An 18,340-nucleotide genomic window follows, 5' to 3' on the forward strand; every position below is an offset into this window, starting at 1 on the left:
AATGGGTTCTGCCCACGGGCCCGAGGATTGAGTAGATGGAAAGCGGGGACGCCGCCCCCCGCCCCGAAGGCCCGGACACCGGGCGACGCACACCGGCCAGCTCACGCGGGAGCCAGCGAGAAGGGTCGGCGCGAGCGCGCGCGGGGTCTCACGCGGCTCGGCAGCGCGGAGCGCATGCTCAGTCCGGCAGCTCTCCCGGCTGGGCGGGGGAGCCGGCGCTCCGAGGCGGGGGGAGGAGCGCTCAAGCAGCCGCCCCTGACCGGAGCGGGCTCGGCCGCTGCTGCAGCGCTCAGCGCCCGGGCCCTGCTGAAGCCGGGTCTAGCATGTGCCGCGGCTCCCCGGCGGCGGCGGCGGCTCCTCTGCAGCAGCCTCAGCAGCAGCGGCCGCCATGGCCAAGCCCAGCGTGGAGCTCACCCGCGAGTTGCAAGGTACGAGGCTGCCTCGGTCTCTGGGACGCCCCGTCCGGGAGCATCCCAGACCCAGCGCGTTCCTCCCCGCGGTGCATCCCAGCCCGGTGTCTCACACCCCTCACCCCATGCATCCTGGCTCCAAGGCAGCCCCTGCATTCCAGTCCGGGCATCGCTGTCCCCGGAGCATCCTCCGCTGCCTGCCTCGCCTCACCCGGTCGGGACCTTCCTGTCCCGGAGCCGCCCGTCCCGCCCTTCGGTGACAGGTGCAGTTCCCTGGCGCTCCCTGGGGCTGACTCTCGGCGTTCCTGGCCCACCCTCGGCGAAGCGTCCAGTCTCCCATCCGGAGAGTCCCCGCTTCCCCGCCGGGCGGGGCCAAGCCCGCCCCTCCCTGCGATGGGAGCTGCCCCTGGTCCTGACCGCTGCGTGGCTTAACACCCTCCCTCCTCCCGGCCCCGCCCCGGAACTGGCCCTGAAGAGCCCCTTAGGAGCTGGGCAGCGCCCAGGCCAGTGGGGCAAAGAAGGGAGTCAGGGAAGAGGCCCTGGATTGGAGCTAAAACCAAGAGCAGGAGGGTCTCTGAGGCTCGCCTCCCACAGCCCCGTCCCAGCCTGCTTCCTTCTCGCTACCCACCACCCACACATCAAGGCTTCTCCCGTTTGCATGGTTCTCAGACCTAGCCCAAACCCAGGCCCGGCCACCCAGCACTGCCACAACCCTGACCCCCAGAGACGGGAGCACAGGCTAGCCCACGCAAAGCGCAGGATGCTCGTGGATACTCAGAGGCATGCTGCGCCGTGGCAATCTCCCACACCTGCACACACACACAGCACAATCATTAGACGTGTGTAAACACATCTTCACAGAGATGGCACCCCAGCACACGCGCGTGCACACACACACACACTATATCTGGGTGGTTCTGCCAGCAGATGGGTATGGGGCTCATTTAAACATTAATTCTTCTCCCCGCCCAACACACACAGAGGAAGTGTCTGGCTCTGTGCCCCTTCCACAGCATACTCATTCACACTTACCTGTCCCCACCAATGCCACACTCAGGCTCCCTGACATCTCCAGGAGGCATGCACACTCTCATAGTAAAGGCAGACACTCACACCCGGACCACCTAGAATATAGTCAAAGGGACACCCCACACCCCCACACAGTGACTCACTGTGTATGTGTCAATGGCTGTTGTAGTGCATGGGTTGGAAAAATTCTTCACACCCTCAGAAGTGTAAGACACACCCTCCCACAGACAGTCAGCAACCGTCCCCTGACTCAGGGACATCAGGAGCCGGAGTTTTCTCCACACCCTACTCCCTCTCTAATAGGAAGAGAAAAGTCAAAAAAGAGACAGTGTGAAAAGTCACCCAAGAAGGAATGCCCTCTGTCCCTGTCCTCCCTTCTTTGTCTCTCTGTTTCTCTCTCATCCCATTTGACCCTGACCCTGCCTCTATCTGGACAGCTCTGGGAGGTGGGGGTGGCCAGGGTAAGGTGAAGCTCTGAGCAGGCTCCCACCCCCCCTCAGACAGCATCCGGAGGTGCCTGAGCCAAGGGGCCGTGCTCCAACAACATCATGTGAAGTTGGAGACAAAGCCCAAGAAGTTTGAGGACCGAGTGCTGGTGAGGGCACTGGGCATGTGGGGAGGGAGGAGGTGGCTGGCAAGGGCAGCTGGCCAGTAGAGGGCAGGGAGCTGGGAGGACAGAAGAGACAGAAGTGGGTGGACACTGAGGAGACAAAACCTGGTGGGAGGAGGCAGGGCTGGACTGTGTTGATGTCCAGAAGTCTAGGGTAGGGCATCGGGTTGGGGAGACACTCCAAGAGCAGAGCTGAAGGGCTTAAGGAGGGCAGGGCCACCAAGGCCCAGCAGCTGCCATGAGCTGCCGATTTTTTCCTCTCTCTGTAGGCCCTGACCTCCTGGCGCCTCCACCTCTTCCCCCTTAAAGTCCCGGCCAAGGTGAGTTGGGCTGAGGAGCAGGAGAGCACCTGGCATGCTCCCTACCTCCCAAGCCTGGCAACCCAGGTCCTTACCAGGAGCTGAGCATCTCCATCCCTCCTAGGTGGAGAGCTCCTTCAATGTCCTGGAGATCCGTGCCTTCAACACGCTCAGTCAGAATCAGGTGAGTACCAGGGCTTTGGGCCCCACTACTGGGCCAGCTGGAGGAGGGAGCAGAGAGGAGGGAGTCTGAGGCTCTGACGCTTCGTCTCCCCCAGATCCTGGTGGAGACGGAGCGTGGCATGGTGAGCATGCGACTGCCATCAGCTGAAAGTGTGGACCAGGTGACACGACATGTGAGCTCTGCCCTGTCCAAGGTCTGCCCTGGCCCTGGGTGAGTGGCAAATAAGGGGTCTCTTCAGGCATTAGATGAGAGGGAGAGTTCATCCCTTCCTCCTTCCCCTGGGCCAGGGCTGAGAAGGAGAGCTCTCATGTCCCCACTCCTGGTTTTTCCTGGGATGCAGGAGCTATAACGTGGGAAGAACTGAGAGCCTCTTTCCAGCCCTCTCTGGAATGACTTGTTTCTTTTCCAGGTGTTTGATCCGGCGTGGAAACGCAGACACCCCAGAGGGGCCCCGAGATACATCCCCCAACTCTGAGACTTCCACATCTACCACCCACAGTGTCTGCGGTGAGCAGGGGCAGATGTGAGGAAAGTAGGCGCTCCACCATCTTGCCCCATGATCAGAGCCCTTTGTGCATAGGGTGTTGCCTGGGCGGGCAGGCTTTGCCTGCCTGAAGGACTCCCAGCTCCCAGACCTCAGGAAGTTCATGGCATAGCAAGAACCAAGAGCACTGGCACATAAAGTGACCTTGACTGTTCTTGAACCCCAAGCCTATTCCCCATCTCCTTACCCTCATGGAATCAGCCTATCTCCTGCCCCACAGGTGGCTTCTCTGAGACCTACGCTGCTCTGTGTGACTACAATGGGCTACACTGCCGTGAGGAGGTTCAATGGGTATGTTGGGCAGGGACCCCATAGGGAACAGGTGGGACCTGGAGGGAGGGGGCTAAGAAGGAAGTGGGGAGCAGGTGTGAGCCAGTTCCACCTCTCCAAGGATGTGGACACCATCTACCATGCTGAAGATAACCGGGAGTTCAATCTTTTGGATTTCAGCCACTTGGAGAGCCGGTAAGCAGATGGGGCAGAGACTCCACCCTTAAATTCCCAAATTCAGCCCAACCCCAGCCCTTCCCAGGAGTGCCCTTCTGGTCCCACAGCCCCAGCTCTATCTCCCCAACTCCATCCCATCCCCATCTACCCATTTAGGCCTTCCCCAGCCCAACCACCCTATCCTTGGTCTCTTCTTTTCTGACCCAACCACCTGCTCACCACTTTCCTGCCCCCTTCCATATCCCCACAGAGACTTGGCCCTAATGGTAGCAGCCCTGGCCTACAACCAGTGGTTCACCAAACTCTACTGCAAGGACTTGCGGCTGGTAGGAACTGGGAGGGGCTGGTGAGGTGGGAGAAGTAGTGCCCCCCTTGGCCCCTGATCACAAGACCCCCCTCTGTCCTCAGGGCTCTGAAGTGCTAGAACAGGTGCTACATACCCTAAGCAAGTCGGGGAGCCTCGAAGAGCTGGTGCTGGACAACGCCGGGCTTAAGACGTGAGGCCAGTCTCCTCCTTGGGCAGTAGTGCACCCTTGATGTAGTTTTAGGGTCCCAGAACCTCAGAGCATGATGCAGGCTTCTGGACTATCTTATCCAGTGCCTCTCTCTACAGAAGAGGAGACCAAGGCCAAAAGAGGGCACAAAGCAAGTCGGAGGTCAAGCTAGAACTCAGACCCAAGCCTCCTGACCCCCAGCTCCATGGCCTTTCCCCAGGATGTTCCATGCCCCGTCCTCTTTTTCCATTAACTACCAAGCAGGGTGGGCTGCTCCAGTCTTGAGGACCCAAAGCTGACCTTTGTCTCAGCACAACTTCCTAAGGTGTGGAATGCCCCCAGGTACTCCGGAGTGGTGACAAGCTCCCTGGCAGGCCCTGAGCTATTCCCCTGTTGTGGGGGCCTCTGACCATGCAGCCCCAGCCAGGCAGTCAGGTAGAGGAGGAGGGGAAGCCCAGAGGCTGGGATCTGGGGCTCAGCTCAGGACAAATCCTTCCTCCCCTTCCCTGAAGGGACTTTGTCCAGAAGCTGGCCGGGGTGTTTGGGGAGAACGGGAGCTGTGTGCTGCATGCCCTCACTCTGTCCCACAACCCCATCGAGGACAAGGGTGAGCCCCAGCCCTGAATCCTGTCCCCATCACAATGCAGACCCCTGTCCTAGCCCAGAGCCCAACCAGGTCTGAACAGCAGCTCTCCAGCCTGATTCCAGCCCCTGCCCTGACACCTCCATCCTTGACCCAAGGCCTGTACCCTACTCGAGCCCCCAACCTGACTCTGTGCAACCTGCGCCCACTGCCCTGCCCCTCACTGGGCCCGTTTCTCTCTCCACTCCCCAGGTTTTCTCAGTCTGAGCCAGCAGCTCCTCTGCTTCCCCTCTGGCCTCATCAAACTGTGCCTGGCCAAGACTGCCATTTCCCCTCGAGGTACTCGCACCAAGGACCCCTGACCTCTGACCCTACCCTGGTGCTGCCTGGGGTGTTGAGCTCCAGAGGTACACCCACACATTCACACACCACCTCAGGGATGGAAGAGTGAAAAGGAGCCACGTTTGGGGAGCGGGGAAGAGTTATGTGCTGAGGGGAAGAGGTGGGGCTAGGGGCCAACCCAGCCCAGTGCCCGCTGTGCTCAGGGCTCCAGGCACTCGGCCAGACCTTCGGGGCAAACCCAGCATTTGCCAGCTCCCTTCGATACCTGGACCTGAGCAAGAATCCTGGGCTCCTCGCCACGGATGAGGCCAATGTGAGTCCTCAGAACAGCCTCAGCCCCCTGCAGAAAGCATGCTTAAGCTTCAGGAGCTGGGAGGCCTTCTGCCCCATGGCCTCTGGGGGTGGCGAGACTCCATCATCCCTTCCCCTGCAACCCCTCTTCCTTCCCACTCCAGGCCCTCTACAGTTTCCTGGCCCAACCCAACGCCCTGGTGCACCTGGACCTGTCAGGAACTGACTGCGTCATCGATTTGGTGAGGAGTTGGTGATGGGAAGCCAGTCTGAGGTGATTTGGGGAAGACCACAGTGGGCCTCGGTCTCACCCCCTTACCCGGAGTACACAGGCGGGCAGAGCTGTCTAGATGACTTCAGGTTCAGCTGAAGTATAAAGCAATGTCCATAGTTCATACCTGTGTGGCACTTTATCCAGGTCACAAGCTTGTGCTTGCTGTGCTTAAAAGCCAGCCCTTGCTCCCTTCCCCAGCTGTGCACCCTGGCTCCACCAGGGGAATGGATGCTTTTCCTAACTTGAACAAGGCACCTTAGGAGTCAATGGTGGCCCTGGCTTTACAAATCCACTGCCTGTGAGCAGCTTCATGCCCCTGGAAGCCAGGCAGGGAGTAGACCCATGTTCCACAGGGGAGAAAACAGAGACTTCAAGAATCTGAGTGGGCATCTCCAGTGGAGCTCACACAGGCTGACCACAGAGAATGAAGAGCCAGGAACCTCGATGGGGAGGGAGGGGGAGTCCTTTCCTGCCACCCCCTACCCCCTTCCAGCTCCCCTGAGACCCACCATATCTCCCCCCACAGCTTCTCGGTGCCCTGCTCCACGGCTGCTGCTCCCACCTCACCTACCTCAACCTGGCTCGCAACAGCTGCTCCCACAGGTGGGAGAGGAGGGGGAAGGGAGGACAGGGCAAGACATGGCCAACCCCCTCCCTCGCTGACCCCAGGGGTCTCTCCACAGGAAGGGTCGAGAGGCCCCGCCAGCTTTCAAGCAGTTCTTCAGCAGCGCCTACACACTGAGCCACGTCAACCTGTCGGCCACAAAGCTGCCCCTGGAGGCCCTCAGGTCGGGTGGGTGCAGGGTTGGGGGCGCATCCAAGGGAACCACGGGGAGCGGGAAGAGGTAAAGGAGGGCCTGCTGACCTCCTTCCCACAGGGCGCTGCTTCAGGGCCTCTCCCTCAACAGTCACCTCAGTGACCTGCACCTGGATCTCAGCAGCTGTGAGGTGATCCCTCAGTCCCCAACCCCTCTGCCCGCCTCCGATCCATGTGCATTTCTCAGACCTAAGTCAAACCCTGGCTCCATCTAGCCTCTGTGCTGACCCTCTGCGACCCCCTGACCTGGCCACACCACCACTTTCCCCTCTCAGTCTGGCCTCTTTTCCAGAGGCCATTCATTCTCAGTCTCTAGTATCTCTGCCCTTAAAGCTTTGGGGTGGGAGATACCAGACTTTTCCACCAGAGGGCAGGAGCAAGCTGTCTTAGGAATAGCAGCCTTCCTGGCCGAAGGGAGGGAAGCCAGCTCTAGGGAAGGATCTGGTGTGGGTAAAGAGTCTCCCTGATTTTACACCCAGATCCTGGCATGACTTTGAGTTCTGGTGTGACTACTCTATCCTAAGCATTAAAGGTGCCCTACCCCCACCCCAACCCCTGCCTTCCCTACCTCACCTTGTCCCTGCAGCTCCGCTCAGCGGGAGCCCAAGCCTTGCAGGAGCAGCTGGGAGCTGTCACCTGTGTAGGGAGCCTGGATCTGTCAGACAATGGTGAGTAGTGGTTCCTCCCTTCCCTGGGGCCAGGGGAGAACAGGGGCCTGGAGCATGCAGAAGCAGCCCTGATGGGACACCAGTCAGCCTCAGGCCTCCAGGCCAGGCCTCTCCCGTCTGCTCACCAGGGTTCGACTCGGACCTCCTGACACTGGTGCCTGCACTTGGCAAGAACAAGTCCCTCAAGCACCTGTTTTTGGGCAAGAACTTCAATGTCAAGGCCAAGTGAGGCCCCCTTTCCATGCCCACAGACCCTCATCCCATCATTCACCCATCCTCTTGGCTCACCGTATTACCTCTGGCCACCTCTCTCCTCCTCCAATAGCATGACCCCAGCCCTTCCCCTCCTACTCTGAGCCCCGCCTCCCTGCAGGACCCTGGAGGAGATCCTCCACAAGCTGGTGCAGCTGATCCAGGAAGAGGACTGTGTGAGTGCCTGGGCCTGGGAGGGGACCTGCAGTCGGAGGAGGCTGTGGGGACTGGGCCCAACACCCCCTTGCCCACACAGTCCCTGCAGTCACTGTCGGTGGCAGACTCCCGGCTGAAGCTTCGCACCAGCATCCTCATCAATGCCCTGGGCAGCAACACCTGCCTGGCCAAGGTGGATCTGAGCGGCAATGGCATGGAGGACATCGGGGCCAAGATGCTGTCTAAGGCCCTGCAGATAAACTCCTCCCTCAGGTGGGGCCCACACCGGGACCCCCTGACCTGGAGCCCCAGCCCCTCCCCATATATACATAATCTCCCTGCTTTCCTTGATGCTCTGGACCCCAGCTTCCAGAAGACCCCCAGCCCCAGAACCATCTCTGAGTCAGCCTTATTGCCCCAAGAGGTTTGTGTCCCTGGCCCCTAGTAGGGACCCAGGAGGAGAGGTGCCAAACTGGTGCTTACCCTCCCCCTAGAACTATCCTATGGGATCGGAACAATACATCTGCCCTGGGCTTCCTGGACATCGCAAGGGCCCTGGAGAGGTGAGTAGACCATGGTCCTGCCCTGATCCAAGTCCCCAGCCTCCCTGTGCCTGGATCAGGCCTGAACTACTCTTGCCCCACCCTAGCCCCTTTGACCTATTTGCACAGAAATTTTAGGAAGGGCCATGGAAGACAGAAATGATGAGCAAGGGGGCTGGAGGGCTGCTCACCAACAGAGGAGGCAGGGGCCTCCCATCCTCACCTGTTCCCACCCAGCTGTGCCCCTGTGTCCCACAGCAACCACACGCTGCGCTTCATGTCCTTCCCCGTGAGCGACATCTCCCAAGCCTATCGCAGCGCCCCTGAGCGCACCGAGGACGTCTGGCAGAAGGTGCAGGGTGCTGTCCTAAGCAGGGTGGCACAGCAAGGGGCAGGGGGCAGCCCCCATCCCCAGGCCCTGACCCACCAACCCCATCATCTCCAGATCCAATGGTGCTTAGTGAGGAACAACCACTCCCAGACGTGCCCCCAGGAGCAGGCCTTCAGGTTGCAGCAGGGCCTGGTGACCAGCAGCGCCGAGCAAGTAAACGTTTCCCTCTGGGACACGGGGCATACCCGGGGCATGCAGGGCACAGTGTGATGTGATGGAAAATTGAGTGGGGGAGCATGAAGAGGCACTGCATGGTGCCTATCACTGGACTGAGCATGTGGGGAAGCAAAAAGAGAGGACATGCAGGATATGGGCTTCAAACATATGTGGGCAAACAGCAGGAGTGCACAGGACTCTGGGAGCTCAGCTGGGCATTCAAGAAGGCTGTAGCAAGGGGGACCAGGCCAGCCAGAGACATCACCTCCACCACTGTCGGTGCCAGCACCAGTAGCACTGCCTAAGGGGTCCTACCTGTGAAGATGTGGAAGCAGGGGTCCCCTTGACACCCCTGCCACTGTGCTCCAGATGCTGCAGCGGCTGTGTGGACGAGTGCAGGAGGAGGTGCGGGCCCTGAGACTGTGCCCCCTGGAGCCCGTGCAGGATGAGCTACTCTACGCTCGGGACCTCATCAAAGATGCCAAGAACTCCCGGGCGGTGAGCCCTCCACAGGCTACCCTTCCCCTGAAGTCTGGAGAACCCAAGAAGGCCGACCATGCTAAGCCATGACAGCCCTGCCCTGTGCATCTGCCTTCCTAGCTCAGGGACCCCAGAGACCTAGCAAGTCCTGGTTCTGGCCTGCTAATCATAACCCCTTCCTTCTCCAGCTGTTTCCCAGCCTCTATGAGCTGGGCCACGTGCTGGCCAATGACGGGCCTGTGCGGCAGAGGCTGGAATCAGTAGCAAGTGAGGTGTCCAAAGCTGTGGACAAGGAGCTGCAGGCAAGTCCTGGAGGAGGGAGGAATCCATGGTGGGAACCCAGTGTTGACTGAGGCCCTAAGCCCAGAGCTAAAGTCAGAGCTGGGAGACTTCTGGAGGGCCAGGAGGACATGCAGAGTTGAGACCACCCACACTCCCACTGTACCAAGGCATTGCTGCAATATCAGGCTTGGATTTTTTTCTGCTAGCTTTGATGTTGGTCCCTGAACTCTGACCTCCCCGCTCTGGATTTGGATCCTTGGACTGACTGCCCCTGTCTGTATGGTAGGGTGGAAGGAGCACTGACCAGAAAGTGGGGAAGCCTTAGTGTCCAAGGCTCTGCCACTAACAGTTTTGTGACTTAGGCAGGTCCCTCAGTCTCAGCAGGAGGGGCTGGAATAGATAAAGTCTCTTCTGCTGTGGTGCCAGCCCTGATCCTGTCCCCCTTGGGCCTCTGGCCTCCCTTTCCCCCATACTAGGTGATCCTGGAGTCCATGGTCAGCCTGACACAGGAGTTATGCCCTGTGGCCATGCGGGTGGCCGAGGGACACAACAAGATGCTGAGCAATGTGGCGGAGCGTGTCACTGTGCCCCGGAACTTCATCCGAGGGGCACTGCTGGAGCAAGCAGGACAAGACATTCAGAACAAGCTGGAGTGAGAGGCAAAGGGCAGGGCTGGGGGCTGAGCTGGATTTGGCCCAGATCACTTAGGGACTTAGGACTGGAGAGCTATCAGCAATGAATAATGAATGGCACAATCTCCATTACAAGGATCAATCTTTAACCAAGTGCAACCTTGCTATTTAGGGTCTGACTGGTCTTTGCCCTAGAAATCTAAGTGCTGAGCTGGGGTTTAGGAGCCAAGTTTGTGCCCACACAGGTGTACACACACATACCCACACAAATACACCAGGAACGGGATAGCAGGGCCTCCTCGGAGGCATGGACAAAGAAAAGTACCTGAGTTGGGTGCATGGAAGCACTGTCTTCCTCCCAGTTTTCGTTGCCCCTAGAGTTCTTTCATTCTGGGTCTGGGTGCCACCACTCACCAAACCAAAGGAAAACTAGTACACATGCCTATGAAACAGCTAGGCCCAAGGAAGGGTCTTTTCTACCCTCACAGTAGCAACTAGCAGGGTTTAGTTACTCAGCACCCCAATTACCTAGCTCTGTTCCACTGGGGCTCCAGGGGCCTGACCTAGGGCCCCCTTGCTCCTTCTCCTCGAATTCCTCTTTCCCCACACATAGTTGGGCTGGGGGCTCTGGGGTGGGACTAGACGTGTATTTGTGGAGAAATGAGTGTCAAGGGCTAGGCTGCCTCCTTCAGCAGCCACATGCGCTCCATGGGCAGACAGACCAGGCCAGCTGGCCGTTCTCTCAGGCTTCTGGGAGAGGGAGTGCCTCAGGGGCCATGCGGGGGACTGAGGTGCTAATGTTCTGAGTAGCCCCACCTGTGCCCACAGTGAAGTGAAGCTCTCAGTCGTCACCTACCTAACCAACTCCATAGTGGATGAGATCCTGCAAGAGCTCTACCATTCCCACAAGAGCCTGGTAAGGCTTCTGCAGCCTGGCCTGGCTCGGGCACGCCCTCCACCCCACATTATCCTGTCTCCCTAATCACCCTCCCCTTCAAGGGCCTGGGAGGTGGGCAGCTTCCATGGAATTCTGTTCACACCTGCCCTTCCCCAGGCCCGGCACCTGACCCAGCTAAGGACGCTGTCAGATCCACCAGGGTGCCCAGGCCAAGGGCAGGATCTGTCCTCCCGGGGCCGAGGCCGGAACCATGACCATGAGGAGACCACAGATGATGAACTTGGGACCAACATTGTGAGCCCCCCGCTCCCTGCTCCTCCTTAATAACCTGGGCCCTGCCCTTAAACCTGCACAACACTGTCCCCTTCCACTGATCTGTACTCCCCTGGCCACCTCACTGTGCCTGGCCTTCTGCCTCCAATCCCAATCCAGCCCAACCTCTTCCCTCATCCCAGTGCCTCAGCCCCCTGAGGAGCGAGGGGCAGGATGGGCTCAAATAAGGTTTCATGAGGAATGGATGGCTCTGGGTGAGGTGCCTGGCCCTGCCACTCGTCTTCATTTCTGCAGGACACCATGGCCATCAAAAAGCAGAAACGCTGCCGCAAGATCCGGCCGGTGTCTGCCTTCATCAGTGAGTCTCCCAGCCTCCGTTCTCATGGACTCCAGACTCCCGCCCTCCGTAGCCCCTCTTTCCCTTGATTTTTTCTCTGTCTCCCCATCCTGCTTTCTCCCCATTCCTCTGCTAGTCCCTCTAATGCTGCTGTCCTTGCAGGCGGGAGCCCTCAGGACATGGAAAGCCAACTGGGGAATCTGGGGATCCCCCCTGGCTGGTTCTCAGGACTTGGGGGCAGCCAGCCCACAGCTAGTGGCTCCTGGGAAGGTCTATCTGAGCTGCCCACTCATGGTTACAAACTAAGGCATCAAACACAAGGGAGGCCCCGCCCCCCCAGGACCACACCTCCAGGACCTGGTCGACCCAGTGTGAGTCCCTAAGGCTTCACAAGAGGATCCCCTTCACTCAGTGACACCAGAGCCAGGAGTTTTACCTTTAGGACCCAAATGCCAGAGACAGTAGCCTTGAGGGATTGGGCAGGAGTCCAGGCATGCCAATGAACAGATGAGGGATTGCCCAGTTTTTATGAGAGCTAGACCTTGTCACAGATAAGAAAGCTCTGTCTGCCGGGCAGTGTCATTCTTATTTTGGTGAAGGATAGAGCCACCAAGAACACCAAGAGCCACCAAGCTTAGGAAACACTAGGTGAGCTGGGCATGGTGGCTCATGCCTGTGATCCCAGCACTTTGGGAGGCTGAGGCGGGCAGATCACGAGGTCAAGAGATCGAGATCATCCTGGCCAAGATGGTGAAACCCCATCTCCACTAAAAATACAAAAATCAGCCGGGCGTGGTGGCGCCTGCCTGTAATCCCAGCTACTCGGGAGGCTGAGGCAGGAGAACTGCGTGAACCCAGGAGGCGGAGGTTGCAGTGAGCCAAAATCGTGCCACTGCACTCCAGCCTGGGTGACAGAGCAAGACTCCGTCTCAAAAAAAAAAAAAAAGAAACACTGGGTGAACTGAAGTCTACATTTCCATAAATGTCCAAGCCCAAAGGGGAATGCTCTGAGTGGATGGGAGGTGGGGCTTCCTGACCTAGATGAGATGTCCCACGGGACTTTCCTCCCAGCAGATGCCAGCACCTGGGACTCGTCAGGAGAATGGGATGGCCACCCGCCTGGATGAAGGGCTGGAGGACTTCTTCAGCCGAAGGGTCATGGAGGAAAGTTCTAGGTGTGATGCCTAAACACACTCCCATTTTCAGCAGGCCCCAAGGCCCTAGAAGGGCTGCTGTGTCCTCCCAGCTCCCATGGGAGTCTCCATAACAGCAGTGCCCAAAGCCAGTCTCTGTGAGAAATTTCCCCACATTCTCATCCTTCCCCACCCAGCCCTCAGGGCCCATGACCTCTGCGTCTTCCCAGGACAGCTGGGAAGAATGGGGCCAGAGTGAACCACCACGGTGGGGTTGGAGAGCAGGTGTGGATGAGAGGGAGGTGGGGGGCAGCCCTGGGACAGGATACCCATTAGTGGTGAGAGGCCCGGGGGGTAGTGTTCCCTGTCACTGTCCTGCAGACTGCCCAGGGTCTGTCCAGGAGGAGCCAGGTCACTTGGAGAAGCTGAGAGGAGTTGCAGGGGAGGTGCCTGGGAAGAAACATCAGTCTGCGGGAAAGGCTGCTGGAGGATTACAACGGGACAGGAAAGGCAAGGGCATCATCTCCCTGAGAACTAAGTGGAAAGGGCTGCAGTGCAGCAGGGGAGACCAGATGAGAGGAAAGCAGGTTTATCAGACCCAGGATTGAGCTTGCATCTGGCATTTGTTGCTAACTTACCCTGATTCTCCCCAGCTACCCCCGGACTCTGAGGACCGTGCGGCCAGGACTCTCGGAGGCACCGCTGCCTCCACTCCAGAAGAAGAGGCGCCGGGGCCTGTTCCACTTTCGCCGGCCCCGGAGCTTCAAGGGGGACAGGGGGCCAGGGTCCCCCACCACTGGACTCCTCCTCCCTCCACCCCCACCCCCTCCCCCGACTCAGGAGAGCCCCCCTAGCCCAGACCCCCCAAGCCTCGGCAATAACTCCTCTCCCTGCTGGAGCCCAGAGGAGGAGAGCAGCCTCCTCCCTGGATTTGGTGGGGGCCGGGGACCTTCCTTCCGCAGGAAGATGGTAAGTGAGGCAGGGGGTGCTGTGTCTTCCCCTTTTCCTGCCCCACACTTAACCCAGTCTCCTACCCCACCCCAAGCTTAATGGGAGAATGCTAGGACCCAGGGTTCTTGGGAACATTGGTCATTTCAATTCTCCTCTCCTTGAGAGTGGACTAAGACCCAGTGGCCAAGAGCATGCTGGGAGTGCTATATGCGAATGCAGGCGTTGGAAGGACTCTTCAGAGGGTCTCTGCAGGGCTTCCCCGTGGCTAGGGACTCAGTGAGGCAGGGGTCCTCCTGACAACTCCCTCACAGCCTGGGGAGCCCCCTTCGACTGGGAACTGCTAATAAATAAGAGACCTTGTTCTAGGGCACTGAGGGGTCAGAGCCAGGGGAGGGGGGCCCAGCCCCTGGGACAGCACAGCAGCCAAGGGTTCACGGTGTTGCCCTTCCCGGGTTGGAAAGAGCCAAGGGTTGGAGCTTCGATGGGAAACGAGAGGTGAGTGGAGCCTGGGACAACAAACTGTGGGTCCTGAGGGTATCTGTCCACCACCCTCTCCTTCCCACTCCCTCATCCCTGGTGGTTCAGTAGAGAAAGCAGATGCTTTGGCATTAGAAGATGTTAGCTGCTCTTCAGCCCCCACCACACACTTGCCGTGGAGCCCTGGACTGGTCACTTCACCTCCTGAAACCTCTCCTTCTTTACTGTAAAATGAGGGGTTATAAAAATACTTACCTCTAGAGCTCTGTTTCCCAAACAATGGTGACTTGATTATAACCTTTGCGACTGATTTTTACCTGAATTATTACTTACATAGTATTTTTATTTAAATTAACTCACCTTTTTTTAACTTAGGCTAGACCTAGACATTATCTTTAAAATCACAGGCTTTTTGAATGAGTCGTGTTTTTTTCTACTACATGTAAAATACATATGTAACTATAAAGATGGAAGTATACTCATTTGTGTAAGCCATTTCTTGTGCCCCTGGGGAGGTATGGGTGCCACTCTTTGGGAAACAGTTTTAAGTGTCTAGGGACTAATGACATGAGAATGACATGGAGATGCTAGAGCAGAAGCCCTTTGTCAGCTGCAGTCCTGCCACAGAGGAGACTTTCTTACAACCTGACCCACTGTTCTTTCAGGGCCCAGGCCCAGACCAGGAGGGCAGCACCCAGGCCTGGCAGAAACGGCGCTCTTCAGACGACGCAGGTAAGAACAGTCACATTCAAAGCCCTTTTGGACCCCTCTCTCAGGGGTCAAATTTACCTTTTTCCTTTCTCCTCTCTTTCTCATCCCCTCTCTCTACTCCAGGGCCTGGATCCTGGAAGCCCCTACCACCGCCCCAAAGCACCAAACCAAGCTTCAGCGCCATGCGCAGAGCAGAGGCCACATGGCACATAGGTATGGAAAGCCTCTTTTCAGGCAGCAGTACTGAAAGCCCAGGGTGTGTCCAAAGAAACAGAAGCCCATGGCCCCTGTGCTGGGGAATTTATGGCCAAGGTGGGGCAGTGAGAAGTCAACACAGTGAAAATGTTTAAGGATATTTACAAAGCTATATCCAAAAGAGACAAACAACCCAATCCAAAGAAAGCTTCTACAGAACAAAAGCGGCTTCTCCAGTGTTGGCAAACAGGAGCAATGCTTTGTGGATGGCTCTGGCGAATTCTCCAGGGCAGGTGCAGCCTCTGGTCACCGTCGGCACAGTGTCAGCCTCTGTAGACAAGGCTCCTCTCTGCACCTTGCTGAGAAGAGGGTGGGCAAGTCAAACTGCCAGCAAGTACCAGCTGTGCCAGGCCCACCTCAGATTCCAGCCTCCTCCAGAAGTCGTTTATCAACTCACCCTCAGCTCACGCAGAAAGGTGCCCCAAACATGGGCAAGAGCTCGCCTCGGAGGTCAGAAACCTGCGGTATTAGTCCTTCTCAGCCACCCGCGACCTTAAACAAGTCATTTACTTCCTGGCCCCATGACCGGAGGAGTAAAAGGGAGGGGATTATCCCAGGCATGACACTTCCTTTCTGCTGGCTTCAGAGCACCTTCCGCTTAGGGAGCCACTAAAGAAAAGCTGGTCAGCTCAGTATTCGCTCAGTCCAGCAGTTGCCAAAGGCCTGGACCATGACCCTCCAGCAATATTGACATAGACAAAATCTCTCCGTAGATGGAGACACCCCCTCAGCCTCTTTCACTCCCACCACCAGGCTAGGGCGTAAGGGCTGGAAAGAGCTAAGAGCTGAGCGGGCTGGTCTGGCTGGAGCCACATGCTCCCCACTGTCCTATCCCACCCATTCTGCATCTGCCCCTCTCTCCCCTGTAGTGCAGAATCAGGCTAGCCCGAGACTTGGAGTGCCTGTGCCCTTGCCTCCTCCTCCAAGGCCAACCCAGCACTGGGGGCATCTTTGCTGATTTTTTCCATCCCATACACAGGCTAATTAAAGCGCCCCAAAGGGCTCCATCTTTCATTTAGGAAACCGCAATAGTCAGTTGCCCCACTGCACACACACCTCACAGATCCACACGCAGACAACACTTTCCAGTGTCAGAGCCACAGGCTCATGTTGCTTAAAGGCCACTGGGGCGGAGGATGAGTGTGCCAGGGCACCCCTCCATCTAAATCAGACTTTCAGACAGAGTTCTGGGAATGCCAGGCTGCAGCCTTGGCAGAGCCCCCAGGGCACTGCAGCCTGGATGGGCAGCATGCCTGTGGACCCAGCAGGCCCTGGGCCCTGCCCCAGCAGGAAAGGGGTCGGGCACTGCTCTGCAAGAGGGACAGCTAGGCCAGAGTCCCCTCCAGAGGTGATGGCCTCAGGATGATCCTGGGAAACAAGGGCTAAGGAGCATGGATGTAGAAAGGAACATGAAAGACCGGGTGCGGTGGCTCATGCCTGTAATCCCAACACTTTGGGAGACCGAGGTAGGTGGATCACTAGGTCAAGAGATCGAGACAATCCTGGCCAACACGGTGAAACCCTGTCTCTACTAAAAATACAAAAATTAGCTGGGCGTGGTGGCACGCACCTGTAGTCCCAGCTGTTCAGGAGGCTGAGACAGGAGAATCGCTCAAACCCGAGAGGTGGAGGTTGCAGTGAGCCGAGATTGCACCACTGCACTCCAGCCTGGGTGACAGAGCAAAACTCCATCTCAAAAAGAAAAGAAAAGAAAAGAAAGGCACATGAAAGGCAGAGACATAGGAGCAAGTGGGCTTGGAGGGAGAAAGTCCTGGCCTCCAGGGCTTCAGTGGAGAGAGGAGACAGGGACAGGAGCTATGCAAGAATGCCTTTTCCTGCAGCTTCTCCTCTCTCATCCCCAGCTGAAGAGAGTGCCCCCAACCACAGCTGCCAGAGTCCCAGCCCAGCCTCCCAAGATGGGGAAGAAGAGAAGGAGGGGACCCTCTTCCCAGAGAGGACACTTCCAGCTAGGAATGCCAAGGTGAGAGCTGGCAAGATGGGTGGGGGAGGCACTTTGATGAGGCAAAGGGACTAACTGACCCAGCATCTTCCTTCCTCTGCCAGCTACAGGACCCTGCTCTAGCTCCACGGCCTCCCAAGCCAGTGGCTGTGCCCAGGGGCCGCCGGCCTCCCCAGGAGCCAGGGGTCAGGGAGGAGGCTGAGGCTGGAGATGCAGCTCCAGGAGTCAACAAACCCCGGCTGAGACTGAGCTCACAGCAAGACCAAGAGGAGCCCGAAGTCCAAGGTCTGCCACCCTGGCTGAGTGGGGGGCTCAGGGCACCTCTAGGACTTTGCTGTCCACATCAGGTCCTCTTCCAGAGCATGGAATGAGTGACAACCAGGAGTCACAGCCTGGATGAGCATCCCAGCATGAGCCCCACTCCTGTGTTAGGCCTGCCTTGATTGTTATTTCAGGGCCCCCTGATCCAGGCCGGCGGACTGCCCCCCTGAAGCCCAAGAGGACACGGCGGGCACAGTCCTGTGACAAGCTGGAACCTGATAGAAGACGGCCTCCTGACCCCACAGGTGCTGGTGGTGAGAGGGCAGGTCCCCCCTTCCCACCTATCTGTCCAACATGACACCCCCCGAAGCCCCAACACCAGGTGGCTGGCTGTCCCTGCCCAGGAAACAGGGCTCCCTGGATTTGTCCCCAGCAGGAACCAGTGAGCCAGGAACAGACTGACAACTGCCACAACACCCTCCTCAGCCCTCGACATGTGCCTCGCAAGGACTCAGACCCCTATCCACCCCCAGTCCCCAGGGCCCCCTGCCAGCCCCTGTCCTACAGGGGCAAGACGGCAGGACCAGGCATGGGGGAGCTGGAGGCAGGGACTAGAACAGAGGGAGCCACCTGGAGAGACGGAGGCTGTCAATGCCTGCCTCGATACCTCTCTCTGCAGAGAGCTTCTGGGTGGGGGCTTATCTCCTCCCCCAGGAGGGTGGATCTCTGTCCCTCTATCCCCAGGGACTCTCTCCCCTCTTGTATAGAATAAAAAAACAAAATCATCGCCTGCCTCGAGTCTCTGCTATCTTCCCCATTCACTGCCTCCACAATCTGCTGTCTTCCCACAAATCCTCAGAGCTTGGCCACAATGGAGAAAAATGAGAAACATTCCACAGGGATAGACTTGGGGTTCTGAGAGGAGCAGGAGAAAAAACAAAGAACTGCCGAGGGAAGGGGACTGATAAGTCCCCAAGCCAAGATGGGTGTTATGCCCAGGGTCAGGGCTGAGCTTCCTGGAGAAAGAACCAAAAGGACAGAAACCAACACAAATGTCTGTCCAGCTTTTGGGGGTGTAATGGGATTGGAAGCCCCAGTGTACCAGAGGGACACGGGAGCAGTGTGTGTGTGTGTGTGTGCGTGCATGCACACTAATGGGGGAATTATATGATGTTGTGTCATCCTGGGGGCACCCTCACTA

The 18,340-nt window shown here is 58.0% G+C and overlaps 1 protein-coding gene across 18 annotated transcripts; it reads left to right on the top strand.

Annotated features, from left to right (window-relative positions):
• Positions 1 to 174: 174 nt before the first annotated feature.
• CARMIL3 (capping protein regulator and myosin 1 linker 3) lies at positions 175 to 17,926 on the top strand. 18 transcript variants are annotated; one of them, XM_054666418.2, is made up of 41 exons: positions 175 to 428; positions 1,940 to 2,034; positions 2,319 to 2,369; positions 2,473 to 2,532; positions 2,627 to 2,742; positions 2,942 to 3,039; positions 3,297 to 3,367; positions 3,468 to 3,541; positions 3,774 to 3,849; positions 3,932 to 4,020; positions 4,530 to 4,624; positions 4,853 to 4,939; positions 5,146 to 5,255; positions 5,398 to 5,475; positions 6,034 to 6,110; positions 6,191 to 6,295; positions 6,386 to 6,455; positions 6,911 to 6,992; positions 7,121 to 7,217; positions 7,366 to 7,420; positions 7,501 to 7,673; positions 7,895 to 7,963; positions 8,201 to 8,294; positions 8,388 to 8,486; positions 8,859 to 8,987; positions 9,158 to 9,271; positions 9,728 to 9,903; positions 10,712 to 10,799; positions 10,938 to 11,075; positions 11,349 to 11,412; positions 11,554 to 11,762; positions 12,463 to 12,566; positions 12,906 to 13,034; positions 13,178 to 13,493; positions 13,842 to 13,970; positions 14,618 to 14,684; positions 14,787 to 14,876; positions 16,781 to 16,899; positions 16,983 to 17,163; positions 17,334 to 17,444; positions 17,576 to 17,926. In XM_054666418.2, exons 1-41 carry the CDS (start codon positions 389 to 391, stop codon positions 17,599 to 17,601), a joined length of 4,251 nt encoding a protein of 1,416 aa, XP_054522393.1. In that variant the 5' UTR covers positions 175 to 388; the 3' UTR covers positions 17,602 to 17,926. The 18 variants fall into 18 exon arrangements, with proteins under 18 accessions (XP_054522393.1, XP_054522392.1, XP_054522394.1 ...); XM_054666417.2 differs by having other exon boundaries at positions 12,466 to 12,566; positions 17,573 to 17,926; XM_054666419.2 differs by having other exon boundaries at positions 12,466 to 12,566.
• Positions 17,927 to 18,340: the final 414 nt, after the last annotated feature.

This window comes from Pan troglodytes, chromosome 15 (assembly GCF_028858775.2).
Source record: "Pan troglodytes isolate AG18354 chromosome 15, NHGRI_mPanTro3-v2.0_pri, whole genome shotgun sequence".
Lineage (NCBI taxonomy): Eukaryota > Metazoa > Chordata > Mammalia > Primates > Hominidae > Pan > Pan troglodytes.